We start from the raw sequence: 18,611 nt of genomic DNA, 5'->3' as shown, positions 1-18,611 counted from the left end.
TATGAGATAGCTTTTGGGTATTCATTCACATTGGGTTACCGAATACGCGTTACGAAGTTCTTCGAGATTATCTTGCGCTGCTACAAATAATCAACACACGCCCCCTTTCGACATCGCTTTGCCGATCAAATCATATTACATCAAACAACATCAACATGAACGACTTTTCAGCCACCCTTTCTGGGAAGCCTAAGCTTCAGCTTCTATGGCCAGAGCATGTTAACCTACCATTCCTCAACACTGTTCCTCCCAGATATCGAATTGGACGCCGACGCACAAAGTCAAAATCGAGACCTGGCAATGAAGAGCTCACAAGCCTCAAGACTTCATTTAATGCTTGGGATGGCGTCCGGGACCTCCAGCAGCACCACTGGAGGACGTCAGATCTCCAGTACGCCGTTGTAGGACTTCTCGTTCTCTTCTCTTTCTGGATCGCCCCTCCTGCGCCTGGAGTGAAGCTCCTTGCCATCCTTGGTAGTGCCTGGGTTCTTCTAATGCCCGCGACCCGCCAGTTTTTCCTGCCATCGGTCACTATCTGGACCTGGCTTCTTTATTTCTTTTGTAGTCGGTACGTTCATCGTCTCTTACATCAATTGTCAACTTTGCTAACATCCTGCAGATTTATCCCCAACGAGTACCGACCTCATATCTGGGTCCGAGTACTACCCGCCCTGGAGAACGTCCTTTATGGCGCCAACCTCTCGAGCATTCTCTCCGCCCACCAGCATTCAGTCCTCGATATTCTCGCATGGATCCCCTACGGCTTGTGCCACTTTGGCGCTCCTGTTGTCTGCGCTCTGATTATGTTCGTCTTTGCTGCCCCTGGCACCGCCCCAGTATGGGGACGCACCTTCGGTTGGATGAGCATTCTCGGTGTCACCATCCAGCTCCTCTTCCCCTGCGCGCCCCCTTGGTATGAGATGGAGCACGGCCTCGAGCCCGCTGCGTACGGCATGCCTGGATCCCCCGCTGGACTTGCTCGCATTGACGAGATCTTCGGCATTGACCTCTACACAACCAACTTCAGCACGGCGCCTGTTCCCTTTGGTGCCTTCCCTTCGCTCCACGCCGCCAACGCGGTTCTCGAGGCTCTCTTCATGTCCCATTGCTTCCCCCAGTTCCGAACTTACTTCATCATGTACGCTGGTTGGGTTTGCTGGGCCACCATGTACCTCAGCCACCATTATGCAATTGACCTGGTTGTCGGTGGCTTGATTGCATCCTGCTTCTTCTATGTCGCCAAGGCACGATGGCTACCACGCCGCCAGGAGGGCAAGATCACCCGATGGGAGTACGAATATGTGGAGTATGGCGACCGCAACACCATCTCAGACGAGGAATACGGCGAGTACTTTGGCATGGGCTTGTTGGGACGCCCTCGCGCCGATTCTAGCGATGGTTGGACCGTTGCAAGCTCCAGTTCAAGCTGCGGCTCCAGCAGCGGAACCCTTAGCCCTACCTTGTCCGAAGAAGCCCTCCCCGGCATGCTTGACGATGATCAGCTTTGGAACAGTAATGCTCCCGCCCGAGACGTGGAGCTGAGCGAAGTTGTTGTTTCGCGGTAATCAATGCGATTCAACTATAACAATCTCGACACTCAGACGACCTCATCCCACGCCTGGCATCGGAGCCCGCCGATGGGATTTTACGATTTTAATGCCCGAACCATTTTTAATCTTCAACCTTATACTTTTTTTCTTCTTTCTGATAACCACTTTTTTTATTGGCATTCATCGGCACAGCGAAACGGCGCAATGCGGTGCTTTACTACGGCAGATGCTGGATTCTGACGCAGGGCCGTCAGGGCCAGACGGCGAACTGTAATAATGGGTTCTAGGGGCCATTGGATGTCCCCTTCTAATGTATACCCTGCGGAAGGACAAAACCGTACCTGAATAGAGTAATGTATACAAACAAGAGGAAGTTAATACGTGCATGGATATGCGATCACGCTATGTCATGCACCAATACGCTCGCTAGAGAGCCTGGACGACACGAGAGGGACAAGCTTGGCATAGCTGCCCTACTCATGATGAGGAGGAAACCATGAAAGAAAGGAGACCAGGCTCGCAGTTGGAACCTTGTTGAGATCCTGGAGAAGAAAAGCCAGGCGGCGCAAGGGGGCGAGCTGACTTTGGTGGAAAAGAAACGAAATACCAAAGATACCATTCGCTAGATATTAGCAATCAAAGAATTGACAGTTAATGTCACAATCACATCATTATTCTACCCATAACTCCCATCTTCGTGATATATAAGACCTGATCTCCATCTGCATTTCATGCAGCCTTGGAGGTATTCTGTCGTCGCAAAGAAGTCAGGACTCCTGTCTTGACTTCAATTCTGAATGTCGATCTTAATCTACCTTGGAAATTCTTCCAACTTCGGTGTTTGGGATCAAGGCGGTGTTAGAAACGCCAAGCCTATACCGAGCTCCTGATAAGCTTGGCAGTCAAAGGTGCCAGATCTTAATTATACAGTTGGCCATAGCTTCAATGTCGTAGCTCACATAGGAACAGAGCACTGGCAGGATAAAGTATATCTGAAAACAAGTTATATAATTCAGTTGATATGGGCGACTTATACTGCAATGAGTCCAATGAAATTTGACACGCCTGGGAATTTAACCCTACTGTCGAAAACAATAAAGACCCAGAAAACACATAGGTGAAAACAACTCGCTCTCCATGATTTGATTATAACGTGAGCTGCGTTGTCGCTGGTATCTACTTTGAAACATCTCAACCGTGGCCAGATGAAACACGGTATAAGTACTAACGATGGGTAAAGGCAAAAAAAGAGATGAGAAAAGGAAAGTAGAGCCAGGAATCAAGACCGTGCTGATTCCTCCATACATATCGCTATAAGCTGCGAGCCTGCGGTCCGCTTTGGAGAAACACTTGTATCCAAAACGACGATCCCTCATTGCGCATTTCAACGAATCGTCCTGTACCGTATGTAAGGTCGCAACGCCATCCCACATGTTTCCATTTGTGGTCGTTTCATCGTGTTCGAACCGCTACTCATACCACATATTCATACCATGACCGTTTCACATGCCAGTGCTTCAATAAGAAATGGAACAGGAGTCAAGCCTCCACTGTTAGCCTGATTCTACCTCTTCGATGCTGGCCCGCTCCAAAGTCCTTTGGAGGTCTCAACAACTCGATTTCCATTGTTACCGGGCTGCAATGAGGAAGGGACGTTGGAGGCTGTGGTGTTGCCCATGACCACGTCGTTCTCAGTTTGTGTTCCGTAGCCACTGTCCTTAGGCTGGTTGCTACCCATGGAAATGGCACTGTCTCCCTTCTTAGTGGAAGGTTGTTGAGGTTGTTGTCGGGCAGTGCCACGACTGGGCTCCTTTGAACGAGCTCCGTCCATCAAACCGTTCTGGGCCTCGCGCAGCTTGTTAATAGCACGAACAGTATCAATGGCCGCATGCAGAGTTCGGCGAGCGTTGAAGTTCTTCTTGATATTAGGTAGCAGATTCTGACTCTCGCCCTCAGCATTAATGAAGCCAGCAACGAATGGGTGCTGGAGGGCCTCATGGGCGGTGATGCGCTTCGTAGAGTCAATGGTTAGGCACCGTTGAATGAAGTCCTTAGCATGGCTAGAAACACCACGCCAGTATTCGATCGGAGTAAAGCTGTAGTCTGCATTGAGGATGGCCTGCATCTCTTCAAAATCAGAATCGCGGTCGAAGGGGGTATAACCACAGAGCAAGAAGTATGTGATGACACCAAGAGCCCAGAGATCTACCGGTTTGCCGTGACCGGTCTTCTTGAAGATCTCGGGGGCCATATATCCAGGGGTACCGCAGGTTGTAGTCAAAACATGGAACTGTTCCTCATCCATAATTCGTGAAAGTCCAAAGTCTGCAATGAGTAAGTCTGCATTGTCCTCGGGGGTTCGGAAGAGTAGGTTTTCGGGCTTCAGGTCGCGATGGACAATTCCATGGTCGTGGAGGTAAGCGACAGCCGACAATGTAGCGCGAACCAAGTCCGCAGCATCTGACTCGAAGTAGGAACCCTTTCGGCAGATTCGATCAAAGAGCTCGCCGCCTAGAGCAAGATCGGTAACGAGGTAGAGGTTGTTCATGGTCTCGAAGTAATCGACGAGGGTAAGAATGTTCTGGTGGCCCATGGAGACCTTCTTAAGGACAGCGATTTCGTTGCGAACCTGCCATTGCGCATTCAATGTTAGAAGACAATTATACGGCAAAAAGACTGTGTATGATGCTGCTAAACATCATGAGGTGATGCGCACCATGTGTTCGCGACCGGCCATAAGCCGCTTGTTGATGACCTTGGCAGCATAGTAGCGGCCAGTATCGATATGGACGCATTCTTTCACGACGGAATAGGAGCCAGCTCCCAACGTCTTGCCGACCTTGTATCTACAAGGTTGAACTTGAGGTTGTTGGCGAGCCGCGGAGTCCATTTTTATTTTGAGGTTGTGACGTCGAAGCTGGGGGACGAAGTGAGGATGGGAGGTGATAAGAAGATCGCAGTCGGGTGCCCCGCAGAGCGTCGAGAGGCGAGATGGGAGGTGCGACTGCTATTGCGTTGCGTTGCGATGAAGCGAGGATATGTTCTTGAAGCAGATAGAGTTTCGACCGATAGTGAGAGAAGAGCAAGTTATTTTTGGTTGAAATTGAGGAGAAGAGGAAGGAGAAGTATAATGTCAGCAGTCAGTAGCGATGCTGATGGGATTGAACTGAACTGAACTGGTCTGAAATGAAGGGTCGGGTGGGAGTTTGGGTCGGTCAGTTCGTGTGTGGGACAGCCAAGGACTAAGGTAACTAAAAGGTGGGGTCGAGTCAGGTCCAGCTGAAAATACGGATGAGATAGCAATTGGATCCAATAGGTGGGTGTCGTCGAAGAATAAGGCGCTTTTAGCCTGGACCCTTTTTGTTTCTGCCTCTTTGTACGAGAGCAATCTATTAGAACTAAGGTTTAATAAGGTACGCAGGCGACTTAGTATGAGGCCTCTTGGATGATAGACTAGCTGAGGACTTGCTCGAGGCAATTGATATTCAGTGTCTTGACTCCTGGTTGGTGTGCACTATCTACTAATCATTGTTCTCCCTCGCAAAGATAATGGCAATAAGTGAATGAATTATGACAGCATTGCTTACCTCATGGTACAGTACAACCATGACGATATTTGATCCCCAAGCACACCATATGAAGTTCGAACCCCATCCCCCTGAGCCGTAATACACATCTTGTCCTCTGCAGAGAGGTACATTGCTTCGTCTCTCTAATCTCCTCGATTTCAACGATGGCGCAGTAACTCAGTCAAGCTGTCGAATCAGCCACAAACCTTCATTGTCTAATTTTGGATTCCACGCATTTCAAGCGTTTACCTACATATCTTCATAGTCATTGGAAGAGGTGTGTCGATTTCGAAGCCTGTTTTGGCATTGACCTTCGCGATGACTTTTATATACAAGTAGCTGGCTAATAAGCCAAGCACTAGACAGTCTTTATAGTTTCTCTGAACATGGACATCTTTGGGTCGGTGATTGAAAATAGAGATATTTCAGTTTTATTCACCTCTACGAGATTGTTTCTTTGCGCTAGTAAACTTCTTTTGCTTTATTCTTGTATCGTGGAATCTTTTCCCACTATCGAGATGTCAGCCGCAACTCTTTAATAAACGATCGACTGCAACTTACATCTCTTGGTGTTTCTTTTTCTTCTCTGAGCTTGTTTCAGCAGGCACTGCCTCTTTGTAGATACGTACGAGCTCCTCCGTCAACTTCCTTCTGTTATCTTGCGCATTTGCATCCCGTGACCGGGAATCTTGAGCTTGGAAAGTCAAGGAGTCATTTGCTGATGTGTAGTACTTGGATTTGCGGACACTAGGATATAGTAATTTGGGTAGCATTGAGTACAATTGCTGCACTGGATATGCCGTGGTTGCCTTGGTTTCAGTCCTTTTCTTTGTCAGTGTTGGAAACCTGGGAGGATTATATATCCATACTTGTTGACATGTTGACCCCCTGGTCCACTGGAGCGAGAGTATGTAGTATTGCCTTTCGGCAGTAGAGATTCATGGAATGACTCGTACCACGTACGAGCCTCAACGAGAGATTCTTGGTCAAAATCGGCATCAAATGCCTTGTATCTGTTGGAGTTGAACCTCGGCGCAAAGGGAGCAACTGTCACTTGCGATTGCATCCTTTCAAGACCAACAAGCCTTGTAAAGACCGAGCGTCGAAACATGGCGGGGTTACAATAGGTACGTCTAAAAGTTGCTTGTAGGTGTGAGACAAGCCCAATTATAAGATCAATTAATCCTTCTTAGAGTATCATGTGGTGAGAGATCAATGTCTTAATGTACTCGTTGAGGTTGGGCCCTTAAACTCTTGGCTTAAGTTTGATGCTTGTCTGTGGCTGAGATGTTGATCCTGAAGCAGCAGCAAACCACACTGCACTTTTGACCGCCTTACCCCTTCTGTACTAGCCTTCTGTTAGCTGCGGTTGACGCCTGCGCCATATCAGCCTCAATTCGAACCCCGAAACCCAGCCTTTTCACCCTAACCTAACCTACCTAACCTTACCTTCTTCCACTTACCTCATCTTCTCAATCTCCAATCTGAACCTTCTCTCATCCAACAACGCGCATCGACTTCTTTTTGATCCAGCGCCCTACTGTACCGTAGTCTTGGTGTCGCAACGACCTCTTACCGAACCCATTTCAACTCTACTCTCACGTGCCTCCGCTTGCGCCCCATTCTTCTGGAGAACTCCAACTCATTTGGTTCGATAAGCCAAGCTCCGACGTCGCAAAACCCTCTGCCACCTGGCTCCCCTGTCGAATAGCTGGGCGAGCCTCCTACGCTCCTTATCGACGTCTTGTAAGCGTGCCAGATCCTGTGGCCTGTTATCATCGCGCATTATTAGGCCTGCAGGTACAGCTTGTCCAGCTCAAACTCTGTCGCTTTGACCGCCACTCAATCCATTCGTCACATTTCCATTCCAGTCTTGCGCCAGGCCGTCGCCTGGCACGAGTTCGTACTAACGAAGGAGTCAAATCTCATCGATTTTCAGTTGCGCTGTCGCCTATATCCCGCTTCGTTTGTGCGACTGGCGGTACCTGAGAGGGTCACCTCATCCTGCTACCCACCAAAATTCCACCCCTCCAGCTTTAATTAAATGACAGAACCCGAGGCAGAACTCCAGGCCACTGCCAACCTTTCTCCCGTCTCCCCATCGCCAGTTCACTCAGCTACGTCTTTGGCAGTTCCCGTGCTTCAGGAAACGGTGGACACCATTGACGCCATGGTCGCTGCTGCTTCTGCTGCCGCCGACGCCGCCGCCAATGGCTCAGTCAACAACAACGGCCCTGATCTTGAGCCATTCTTGGGGGCCGGTGATGACAATATCGTAGATGACGACAGCCTCAACGACCCTTATGGCGAGGATGATGCAGATGCCACCATCCAGCAAGTGCCTCAGCCACAAGTCGAACAAGAGCTGCCCGACAGCAATGACGACTACGCAAAGACATTTGATTCGCCAATTGGGCCAGAAGAGGGTGAAGACGGAGACATTCAACCACAAGATGTATCATCGCTACCTCGGGAATCCAACGATATTTCTCTTTCATCCGATCATTTGACAAGTCACCCATCTCAAGTCTCCTATGCCGTTCATAACACGTCTCTGCCAGCCCAACCAGGCCAACATGCGTCATCATCTGCTTCCCATGCTTCTCTCGAAGCCCAGGCTTTCGGCGCTGCAACTGCCATCACTTCGCAGCCCTCCAATTTGCCGACGCCCTCTCCAAGTGCAGCCAACCTGGGTGGCAGTAACGCCGCCGGCTCCGCCAATGCCTCGCCTGATATTCAACGGCTGGTCGCTAATCTCACTGCGCCAGTCGACTCCAACCGTATCACAGAACTGTCTGTCCCGTCCGCCACTGGTGATCAGTCCAACGAATATAGCACTTCGTCTTCAGATTTTCCACCTTCAGCCTCGCTTCCACCAAGACCTCCACAGTCCCAAACACTGCCTCAGACGTATGCCTCTCAGCACCATCCAGGGAGCATCAATGCTAGCATCCCCCCTGGTCTCGCTGCGCCGCCGACACCAGGGCAGCCTTCTACTTACGTGGCCACTGGCGCGCCTGTTGCAGCTCCTGATGTTTTGGGTGAATACCCAGTTCCTCCTGGTTCAGGTCTCCAGGCCAATGTCGCCATCACTTCCTTGAATGCTCCCCCATACCCGGCTCAGCCTGTCCCTTATAATGCCGACCAAACTCAGGAAGCAGAATACCAGCGCCAGTGGGATCAGTTTTTGGCCGATGAGCGCCAGTATATGTCGGAGGCCAAGTGGGATCGTTTTCCGGAGGGCTCACGCATCTTTATTGGTACACGATCCGCGTCTGGCGCGTCCAAAAATGGCGCTCACATATTCTCTGCAGGCAACCTCTCGAGCGATAAGGTGTCGAAACGTGATGTTTTTGATCTATTCCACCGGTTCGGAAGGCTTGCTCAAATCTCATTGAAATCAGCCTATGGATTTGTGCAGTATCACTCCATAGAAGAAGGACAGCGGGCGATGGATAATCTTCAAGGAATTGAAATTAAGGGACGCCGAATCCGTGAGTCAAGCCCTTTTCATTCTTCCTGTATTGTGCTTCTAATCATATCTAGATCTCGAAGTCTCGCGTGTTCAAGATAAATCGAAAAAAGAAAGGGTTCGCAGCCCAGATAAGAACAAGAGTCGCGACAATGGACGCCGGAACGAAAGGCATGGCCACCAAGCTCGAGATGACTACCGGTCGAGTCGCGGTCATTCCCCCCATCGTAATGATTATGGAAGGGAAGAGTCGTATGGTCGTGATCGGACCTATTATGAAGGCAGTCGTGGACGAGGGCGATCACGGTCTCCCGGATATGGTCGTAATGACAATGACAATTATCGTCGAAGGAGCCCAAGCCCGCTTGGAAGATCTCGACATGGAAGTGAACCTGAGCTTCCGGGAAGGAGATATGGTGCCGACGTCCCCGATGTTCAGATCATCCTTCAACAAGACATCAACCGCGAATTTATTAACTGGGTAAAGCAAGCCTTTACATCTAGAGGCTTGCGGTGCGAGGTTATGTTCCTATCTAACAAACTTCCCAAGAATGCAGTCGTTCAGCAACAGGCAGCGGAGGGTGTTCACGCTGTCGTGGAACTCGACCTTCGCGCACAGAACCTGGGCAAGATCCCTGTCCAAGCATTTGATCGCTCTGCTGGTTCCAACAATATTCGCTACAATCAGTATGCAGACTTGGATCCCCCTACCGCTGCCGAAGTTATTCTCCGGGCGAAGGCATCAGGAGGAGCACCTAGCTATGGTCAACAATACGGTTCAAATGGTTACGGCGTTACTCCATATGGTGGCCAGCCCACCTACCAACCACCGGCAGCGAGCTATATCGCCCCTCCTCCACCAGCACAATATGCGCAGTCTCCGCCTGCTTCAGTCAACGTTGCTAACATCGCGAATCTGATGGGCCAGCTTGACCCCGCGTCGCTGCAGCAATTACTTGCACAAGTCCAAGGTGGTGCTCAGAACCACCCTCTCCCTCAAGCAAATCCAACGGCCGCAACTGCTGGAGTCCCCCAGGCTGATATCCAAGCTCTGCTTGGAAGTTTGGGGGCCAATCCTGCAGCTCAACAATCTCAGCCGCCGCCCCCTCCAGGCTCCTATGGGGCTCCATACGGAGCGCCGCCTCCGTCAAATGGCGCGTCGTCCAACGGGGACTCAGCAGTCCAAGTCCAGAACATCATGGCACACCTGGCTAGGTACCGGCAGTGAGCCTGAACAACTAGCTCTGCATTCAAGATCAGTTGTGTTGGCAGTTGATCGTCCCTATTCTCCTTATGATACCACTCAGGGGCACAGTTTGTTTTAGACATTTGGACTCCTTCTCAGTTGCTTTTTGTTGTCTTTTCATGCATTAGAATTTAACCGTACCAATAGTACCCTATATGGGATTAGATTATAGGGTTTGATGTGCTTTTAGGTGTGGGTAGGAAGATGGGCGTGGCGTTGATGGGTGAGAGTCGCGAGGGGGTTACCATGATTACCAGATGGAACGGGCACCATGCGAAGGTATAGATTTGGTAGCATAGTCTATGATTACGCTGGTGTTGCATTGGCTTGTGTGTGACGTTGAACCGATTGAGGATGAGGTATGAGTGGTGCTTTTTACTCAAGATACCCAGTTTTGCTTTTAGATATATTTCATAGCGCCCTCATTAGTCGAAGGCTTTATTTCTCGTTTCCTGTTTGTGATGAATCCAAGGCTCTTTGGAGCATACCTAACCTTTACTTTATCTATGGAGCCGCAGCACGGCTGGCATGGCGCGATACAGTTCAGAATCATCACACAATCACTAACCATCAGTGATGGCTACACAAACGACACGAAGGCAACGCACTAATCGCCCTTAGGATTTGGTACTGATGTGTCTGGAGAGAACACGACATGGCAAGGCTGGTCTTGAATCTTATCTCTTTGGACGTCTCACGCTCTGCTCACTGTCTAGGTCAACTGCTCTAGAGGAATATATACCAAGATCGAAGAAAGAAATATCAGCAATGTCGCCACCTCATTAGTCTACCATCCAAAGCTTTCGTTATGCCACCATACGTTACGGCCCTTCATCACCCAAGGCGTAACACTATTGCGAAGCTCCCTGGCCATCTCGGTAGGGCCACAGACCAGAATAGCGACGTTGTCTAGTTGACTTTTTCTGAATGTCTCATCAACGATCTTTTTCAAGTCTGGTCTCTTGCTGTTTCTGACAGAGGAGCGAGTCGCTTGTGGTGGTATGTTGTCCATCTCAACACCGGCAGCGTTGTCACTATCGTCTGAAACACCCATGTCCCCTGTAAGGAATAACTGTACTTGATTATCATCGAGAAGAGACTTGCCAGTAGGGGTCGAGGATGCCCATGTTGCATCACCTGCACTCCGAATAGCCCAGATAAGCTCAACATGGGGGATGGAATTCTCCGCATTGATGGCATGGTAGAGCGGTACAGCGAAGGTTGCTCCTACTCCTCCGGCCACGATGAGTACACGATTGATTCCTGATGTGATGAGATCATTGAATGTCTTTCCTATTGTACCATACGGTCCTTCGATGTTAAGTTGAGCCTTCTCGGTCGCTGCTCCGTTGTTGGTAGTCGAGGAGAGATGATGCAGGCGGTTCGTCATGGGGCCAGTCCTTGTACGTGCGATAAAGGTCAACTCGCCCGTTTCCTGGTTCGTGGAGGAAACTGTAAAGGGGTTATACAAGAACTCAAAGACGAGGTAAGGCGCAGAGAACTGGCCGATGCCCGGACGCGAGGTCGGAGGTACATTAAGATAAATGTGCGACCCCGGACGGGCGGCGTATTTTGCGATCTTATGTGATGGCATTGTGGCAGATACTTTGACAAGACTGGTACCGGGTATCGCCTCAATGACAACGGGAGCTGTGATGGTGATCATCTTGCGTATGGCGAGATCCAGCACGAAGACGCCGATGGCCTCACCGATGTAAAACCTCGACGATGGTGCGTGGTAGTAGATGAGAGGTGGGATAGCAAAAGCACCAAGAAGATGGACGATGAAGAACAAGCGATACGAATATTGTCGAACGCTGGCCATGGCTGTACCGTTGAGAGCGTGCAGGACAACCAAGCCTGCAACACCTGCGAAGACAACAGGGGCAAAGAATCGCTTAAGCCATATCTCCGACTCTATAAAGAATATGTTGTAAAGAATGGCGTGAAGAATCAGGAGAGAGTAGATGATACGGCCCAATACACGGTGGTAGCGGTTGAGATGCTCATGAGATGAGCGGAGGACGAAGGCAAATGGGTTGAGGGCCTTGAGAGCAAGAAGATACTGGATGGGCATCTGAGATGTTGCAACAATGCCAACTCGTTTTGTGAGATGAAGATAGTCTATCTTGTTAGCGATGTTCCCCTGATGAACGAATAACATACCCTTTCCTGTGCCATGAACACTCAACACCAGCAGCCAAAAGGTCCATGCAATACCCACAATCCATTCGTCACGCTGTCCCCAATGACTCCCCATAAACCAAACGTCTTCACCAAGCCACCACTTCACCATAGGGCCCTTTTCCAAAACTCTAGAGATCCATTTCTGTCGATTCGCTTTGACGCCAGGTGAGCCAGGAACTTGCTGATATCCACTGTTTCGGCCCCGTCGGACGCGGTCGATGAAGTGCAACAGAACGAGTAATAATGCCGGAACAAATGCAGAAAGATGAGCTATAAATGCGTAGTGGTCAAGACTCAGGCGACGTTGATGCTTTTCCTCTTGTGTTAGAGTGAGGAACTCCCATGGCCAGCCCATCTTGAGCTGTCTTTCTCCTTACTAGGTTGAACCTCGAACAGACAATAAGACTCTGAGTTCGTGTAGCAATGAAATGAGATAGCAACTTGTCAATTAATTGACCAGGCCTTTGTTGTATTTATAGTGAAATACGCTCGAAAAGACACGACTTGTAATTCACAACTGAACCCAGCTCTCATATTGAGGAAGGACAACATGCAAATTACTTAAAGTTTATTGGTCAGTCAATATTGGTTGGCCAGGGGTCTTACCCTGTACCAGTAGCTAATTTCACATCAGTTGCATGAGCAACCAAACGCTCAGCATTTGCCAAGTATAGGCTTTAGTATATGTGATAATATTGCAATTATGTATACTCATCGTATCTCTATGTTTGTTTTGGTATTCATCTGAGCAACTTAGCCTAAGCGTTCATCATGCACATACACGATATGGATTTCATCCTCATCCCCTAAACTTAATCAGACCAGACCAGACCAGACCAGACTGCAAAGGAAACCCGAGAAAACCGCCATAACACCAGAGCTCCACTAACTATGCCGTCCGTCAACCTCTATCTATTATAAACATCGCTGGAACCGCTTGTTGCTTCCCAGCAGATCTGATTCGAAGCAAGTCGTACATCGTAAAGTAACTGCGCAACTCCATCGAACTGCCCGTATGCTACTATGACATGGCAGTCAAACCTCAGCTCTTTGCATCGTCATGGTCGGGCTCAAACTTGGTCTCGCCGAGCAGAGGGCCAGGTTGCGACGTCATGGCAGTTTGTGTAGCTGGCTGAGGCTGGCTCTGCACTGTTGGGCCAGTTGGTCGGTTGGGAGGCTGCGACGGCTTCTGTGCAGTTTGGTTGCTAGTTGCGGCATGTAGCCTCTGGTCCAGCGCCCTGAGAGCAATAGCTCTCCTTCTCTCCGCCTCAGCACGAGCACCACCGGGCGCATTGCGTTGGATTCGAGTGTTATTCTGAGAAGCTTCCGCTTGCGCGAACGGCGTGCACAATCGCATGGCCACCAGCACCAGGAATATCTGATCAGCGACAGCGGCCACAAATGGCTTCACAGGACCGGGGAAGAACTCGGCAAAGGCGAAAGTCTCGCTCGCGTCACCACGGAGAGATGCCTCCTGGGCGGAATCGAGGTCGGGGAATACGGTCTTGTAGAATCGAAGGTAGGTCCAGCTGGTAAGGAATCCAAAGATGGCAAGCCATAAGGAGGCCCTGTTCAGAATGGGAGTAAGAGACAGAAGGAAGACGATACCGATGTACAGAAGCGGGAATCGAGGAACTCGGAGAGATACGACGCCGCGGAAGAGTGTCACGGTATGCGCTGGGACGAGTTGACTGAAGGCGACCAGGAAAGCGATTTGCACTGGAATGGTCCCGGCAATAACAGTCAAGCTATATATAAGTGTCAGTTTCTCTCAGTAAAGTGTATGCCGGATAAGGCAGTACGTACGTCCAGCTTTCGTTGCGTGAGAGAGTAAAGCAAAGCACCATAACGCAGAGTGTCAGGAAGTTGGGAACCAGCGACACAATAGCCAAGAACTTTGCTAACTCGGCCGACGACCAAGCTCTCTCAAGATAACGTCCTCCATGGTACAGCGTGACAGCAGCGATACTGAGCGTAAAAACATTGCTCTCGACGAACGTTGACGTTATAAAGGTCCAGGGATATATGATGGACAGCTGCGGGACCAGCGTCAAGTAGGGAATGACGATATTAGCATCGGCGGTCCATTGTCGATATCGGATCGCAGCGCTAAGAATGGACTGGCCAAGGAGCGCAATGAGGAGGATACGTGTGACAGGCGGGATATTTATTCGCGGCGGCATCGTGACGTGTTTATCTAGGTTTCAGGGTCCAAGATCGGTTCTTATTCCAACCTCGTTGAGATTATTCGAAGCGTTGAGGGGGGATGATTTGGCGCAGGTTGATGAGGAAGTTGACTCGTAATTCGTTAAGATTCCCGACAAAGAAGAACGCCTTTCCTTGGACGTGGCTATTGTTGTATTCCGCAATCCTTTGTTGTTGGCGCTGGCTCTTGAATCTGTCCTTCTCCTTATTTCCCTTTGAAACCCTTGAGATTGGATTAAGCTGTCCTCAGTCCCTTGCCAGCCTCATCGCGGTATAGCTCAGCCTCTTGTGGCGCATGACTGGACGAGCCTAAGGCCGCCACAGCTACCTAGGAGGAGCGAACGTGTCAGGAACGGGCAATTTGGATCCCTGCTCTATGCGCGCCTGATCAGTCAATTTTAATGAATCTTGGTCTATCTTGCATGCTTGAGCTCTATTCTAGGGGTTTTCAGTTCGGCTATTGAATTGATCCAAACCACGAGAGATCCTTGACGACATATGCACATTGACTAAATGCTCTTGATTGGTATACCCTTGAAAATTCCAGCACATCAAGAAGTGAAACGCTTGAAGTTTTTCATAGACTCTCACAACGTCAAACTCTAAACATGGGCTTAATCGTTCCAGGGTGGGCACTAGCGGATCATGGCTGTGACTCCGAATGGTTCCCGCCTTGGTTGCTGACCGGCTCTACAGGGACTTCTCTAATTAGCAAAGGCCAGCCAATGCCGACCAGTCTAACACATGGCTTGTTGGGCTTGATTCTGATTCTTACTGTCAAATGATAATAGCACGCAGTTGAGCTGCAATTGACATAACCCAGTGAAAATCAGAGCCGTTTCATATCCAAGCATTGGAGGCACGAATGTCTTGAAGTAGCCGCATCATGTTTGTCTCCACATTCAGATCTTGAAACCGTACGATTAACTTTGAAGATCCTAGAGCGCGTCAATTCATTTTTAGAAGAAGCATATTTCCGGACACGAGAATCAAGTATGTTGGCATACTGCCAATTGCTACCGATATTGGGTTCTTCATCAATATTAAATGGTGGAATGGAGATAGTCAACCCGGTCAAGGCTCGGGGGGTTCGGCAAAGACAAGATGACGGATGTCTTTAGGTGACTAGCTCCCGGCCTGCACCTAATTGGTCGAGAGCGTTTAGATTCTCGATGTGTTGTTCCCTTATGTCTCTCAAGCATGGAGTCAGTGGGGCAAGACTTTGGAATGTCGTGCAGGGGCAAAGCAAAGATACTGTAGCCACATCTTTGATCAAGCTATGGCTGAGGATTTTGCCGAGTTTGAACGCTGATGAATGAAGCATTCGTGTCTGAAGATGTACATGCAATCCATACGGTCTAGTACTGCTTAAATTGATGTCGATATGTCCATTGACGATGGGCCTGGAGCCCGGAGATTTGCGCCGGAGAGGCGACTCGGCCAACGTTGCGTTGAGGGAGGGTCCAAGTACCGAACGGGAGATGCACAATGTCAAGGAGAACCGCGGGAATGCCACGGGAGGCTTTCGATGATAGCTATCACGTGACGGCGATATAATCCTGATGGAAATAGCAGACAGGATTGTTCTTTCAGGAGTACTTGTACGATCAGACAATCTTGTCTGTGAATCAACCGTAGGAAGCGAGCAAGGGAGCGACGAGTCTTTTGCTCCAGCGTCATCGCGACCAACCGCTGACTGAAATCATCACAAAAGTCCGTGCTTTGACGCAAAGAAGAGAGGGAAAAGCACGGGGCCCTGTCGAAACCAAAACGTGCGGGTACGTACCCACCATGTTCGGAGGTTTGTCGTGGGCTGCGTGGGTGGAAAGCAAGACGTGCATCAACGCGTTGGGGGGCGTTGTGTTCGGTATCTTATCAGGTACCACAGCTTTGTATCGTGGAGGGACAGTGATGATGTTGCTCAAGCCGCGCCGTCTTGAAGTCGAAACCACGATACTGGATTCAAGCCTGTTTCTTAAAATGACCGCTAAAAGCTTGGTGTTCAACACTCGAACAAGGGCAGACAGCCGCTGGCCCCGGCTGTGTGTGGGCTTTCCTTGGCGGCCCCTTTGACTGAGCTAAAGTATTGCCACGTAATAATGGATGGGAGTTCAGGCAGAACTGTGAGCACCTTTCGATGAATTGAACGGGTTGGTACTCAGAGTCAGGGTCAACGCTTTGCAGGCTGTCTTTCTGTGCGCAACTGATTGCAACAGTTCTTCTTGTTGTCACACAGAATGTTGCGTTGCGAGGGGTTTGAAGCAGTCGTACAGCTTATCAGTGCTGTGCTGTATGGAGATGACGCTGGCAATCCAGCAAGTAAGCAATGGGATCAACAAATCGCGAATAAGCCCTGCCATGTCCTGCTTGTGCTCTGTGCTCTACTGCCATTCGCAACATTTATCTGCGTCTATCTTTCTCCGGCTACCTAGCGGCTATCGGTGAGGGTAGTGAGTTGTGCATGTCATGTCACGCAGAGATTGATTTGGATGCTCAAACTGGCGACTAGGACTGGATGACACTGGGTGTGACATCCTTGCTTGTGGTGGCATCTGTCCGTCCGGAGCTGTGGGAGCCAGGCCAGGCAAGCATGCCGGGGCGGTGCTTTTAGGTGGGCCTTTCTCTTCGGCTGTGGGTTGGCTTGTCTTGAACCATCCGTCGCCTCCCCAGACTGAGGATTGAGTTGTCTTGACGGTAGTGGCTGATGGGGGTACTGTACAGTACAGCAACGTAGGAGAGGGACTGTTGCTTAAGCATCTATGGAAGGTTATTTACCAGCAAGCGATCAAGCTGCGCTCACATGTTGATGATAGCACAAATTCTCTCAAAAGCCCAAATTGGACTCGGTTCTCTCGCCCATTGTGACATTATGACCTCGAATTGGAGTGAGCGCAGCAGGGGTAGAGGAAAGGTCAAGCGTAAAGGGATGGGCGGGGGACGGAAAAGAAGCCCAACACATGTTCAAGTACCAGTACTTGAATCAAAAGTGGACAGGCTCGACCATGACCCCTGTCGTGGCCGATCTGCATCCGTCTCAGATTTTTGGGAGGAAAAGCGAATGCATCAGCCCGAGCCCTGGAGGGAAGCATGGCATGGCATTTGACGCGGACTAGTCGTGACTAAGACGACCAACCACTCTTGATTGGTTCGAAATTCGAGAAGCCTCATGCACAAACTGGGGGGAAATATTGACGGAACACCATCACACTCGCAGCGGCAGGGGCGTAATCTAACGATGACGAGCGGTGACTTTTCTTCCATTTCTTTGCCAAGAGGACGGCCAAAAACAGGGTATGGCAGACAAAGAAGACGGAAAACATGAAAGAAAACAACAAAAAAAAAACACATCCCGGCTCCTTCTCTTCACCATCGGTCCAAGATTTCATCTCCCTCACCATCACTCGATCGGTAGCCCCTCATCATCTTCAAGCACTGTCACCATTCCCGACAAGGGACATGATCTTCAAAACCTTGTCATTACCACAGAACGCCGCTGTTGAAGAAGACAAACCTAGCCTGGCAAAGCGCCCATGGAATGGCCGACTGACCAGCCAAGGTCAGGCAAATCTACTTACCGTTGATTTCGAGGTGGCACTGCACCTGCACTACGCTACTCTAACTGGGGGGTGCTGCTGTTGCTGGCGCCGGTGGTGTTTATTTCGACAGTCCTAATATTGGAGGTTGCATTCGCCCATTCATCATTCAATATCCGCCATGCATGGCCCAAACGGGTTCAAGGACCTTCAAATGCTTACAGTGAACCCCTGTTTGTCCGCAGGTCCACGATGAATCGATTGGTGACCATTCCACCATCTTGGAGGTACCGGTACATTTGAACAACGCGCCTGCTGGGGCAGATAATGACCACCTTGAAAAAAACAAGAGTCTCGCTGATGGAAGGTCCAGTTCTGTCTGTCTGTTTTTCCATCCTTCGAGGCTTCGACTCGGCGTTCGCTAGCGCCTTTTCCATTTCAAGCCCGCCGTTCAGTGGGTTAGCTCCCTCCCACCCAATGCGTCTCAAGGACATGTCTCTTTTGACCGGGATCGTGTCTTGTCAATGGTTGACACCACTGGATGGATGATGAGGGATGAAGGGAGATTCGAGGTTGTGTCTTCAGCCCAGTCCATTTCTCCATATAGACTATCAAAACTGGAAGAGACGCATTTCGTGGGTTGGAACGATGGAACGAACAGTCATGTATCCGTACCAATCTTCAAAACCACCCCCGTCAGCCCCGTGCCTAGCTCCCCGTAAAGGACCCGTAGCTCGTGCGCAAGCAATGTCGCTTTATTCTTGGCGTTTTAAGGGTACCTCGACAAGGTACCCTTCCATCCAATCCATCCTTGCATCACCCCAACTAATTCGAGCTAGCAGAAACGGG

The 18,611-nt window shown here is 49.9% G+C and overlaps 5 protein-coding genes across 5 annotated transcripts; 2 read left to right on the top strand and 3 right to left on the bottom strand.

Annotated features, from left to right (window-relative positions):
* Positions 1 to 155: 155 nt before the first annotated feature.
* Positions 156 to 1,565, top strand: FIESC28_08940 (uncharacterized protein; the record flags this gene model as incomplete). Its single annotated transcript, XM_031163077.1, has 2 exons — positions 156 to 568; positions 620 to 1,565. The coding sequence occupies 2 exons, from the start codon at positions 156 to 158 to the stop codon at positions 1,563 to 1,565; spliced, it is 1,359 nt and encodes a 452-aa protein (XP_031012865.1).
* Positions 1,566 to 3,114: 1,549 nt separating this feature from the next.
* Positions 3,115 to 4,440, bottom strand: FIESC28_08939 (uncharacterized protein; the record flags this gene model as incomplete). Its single annotated transcript, XM_031163076.1, has 2 exons — positions 3,115 to 4,179; positions 4,267 to 4,440. The coding sequence occupies 2 exons, from the start codon at positions 4,438 to 4,440 to the stop codon at positions 3,115 to 3,117; spliced, it is 1,239 nt and encodes a 412-aa protein (XP_031012864.1).
* Positions 4,441 to 7,163: 2,723 nt separating this feature from the next.
* FIESC28_08938 (uncharacterized protein) lies at positions 7,164 to 9,819 on the top strand (the record flags this gene model as incomplete). The annotated part of the gene is made up of 2 exons (XM_031163075.1): positions 7,164 to 8,613; positions 8,666 to 9,819. 2 exons carry the CDS (start codon positions 7,164 to 7,166, stop codon positions 9,817 to 9,819), a joined length of 2,604 nt encoding a protein of 867 aa, XP_031012863.1.
* Positions 9,820 to 10,624: 805 nt separating this feature from the next.
* Positions 10,625 to 12,379, bottom strand: FIESC28_08937 (uncharacterized protein; the record flags this gene model as incomplete). The annotated part of the gene is made up of 1 exon (XM_031163074.1): positions 10,625 to 12,379. The coding sequence occupies one exon, from the start codon at positions 12,377 to 12,379 to the stop codon at positions 10,625 to 10,627; it is 1,755 nt and encodes a 584-aa protein (XP_031012862.1).
* A 687-nt stretch (positions 12,380 to 13,066) lies between these two features.
* FIESC28_08936 (uncharacterized protein) lies at positions 13,067 to 14,207 on the bottom strand (the record flags this gene model as incomplete). Its single annotated transcript, XM_031163073.1, has 2 exons — positions 13,067 to 13,772; positions 13,831 to 14,207. The coding sequence occupies 2 exons, from the start codon at positions 14,205 to 14,207 to the stop codon at positions 13,067 to 13,069; spliced, it is 1,083 nt and encodes a 360-aa protein (XP_031012861.1).
* Between the last annotated feature and the right edge of the window lie 4,404 nt (positions 14,208 to 18,611).

The sequence above is a fragment of the Fusarium coffeatum genome (assembly GCF_003316985.1).
Source record: "Fusarium coffeatum strain FIESC_28 chromosome Unknown BRIP53273_contig_218, whole genome shotgun sequence".
NCBI lineage: Eukaryota > Fungi > Ascomycota > Sordariomycetes > Hypocreales > Nectriaceae > Fusarium > Fusarium coffeatum.
The sequence above is the reverse complement of the archived record's forward strand: the minus strand, read 5'-3'. Positions and strand labels throughout refer to the sequence as shown.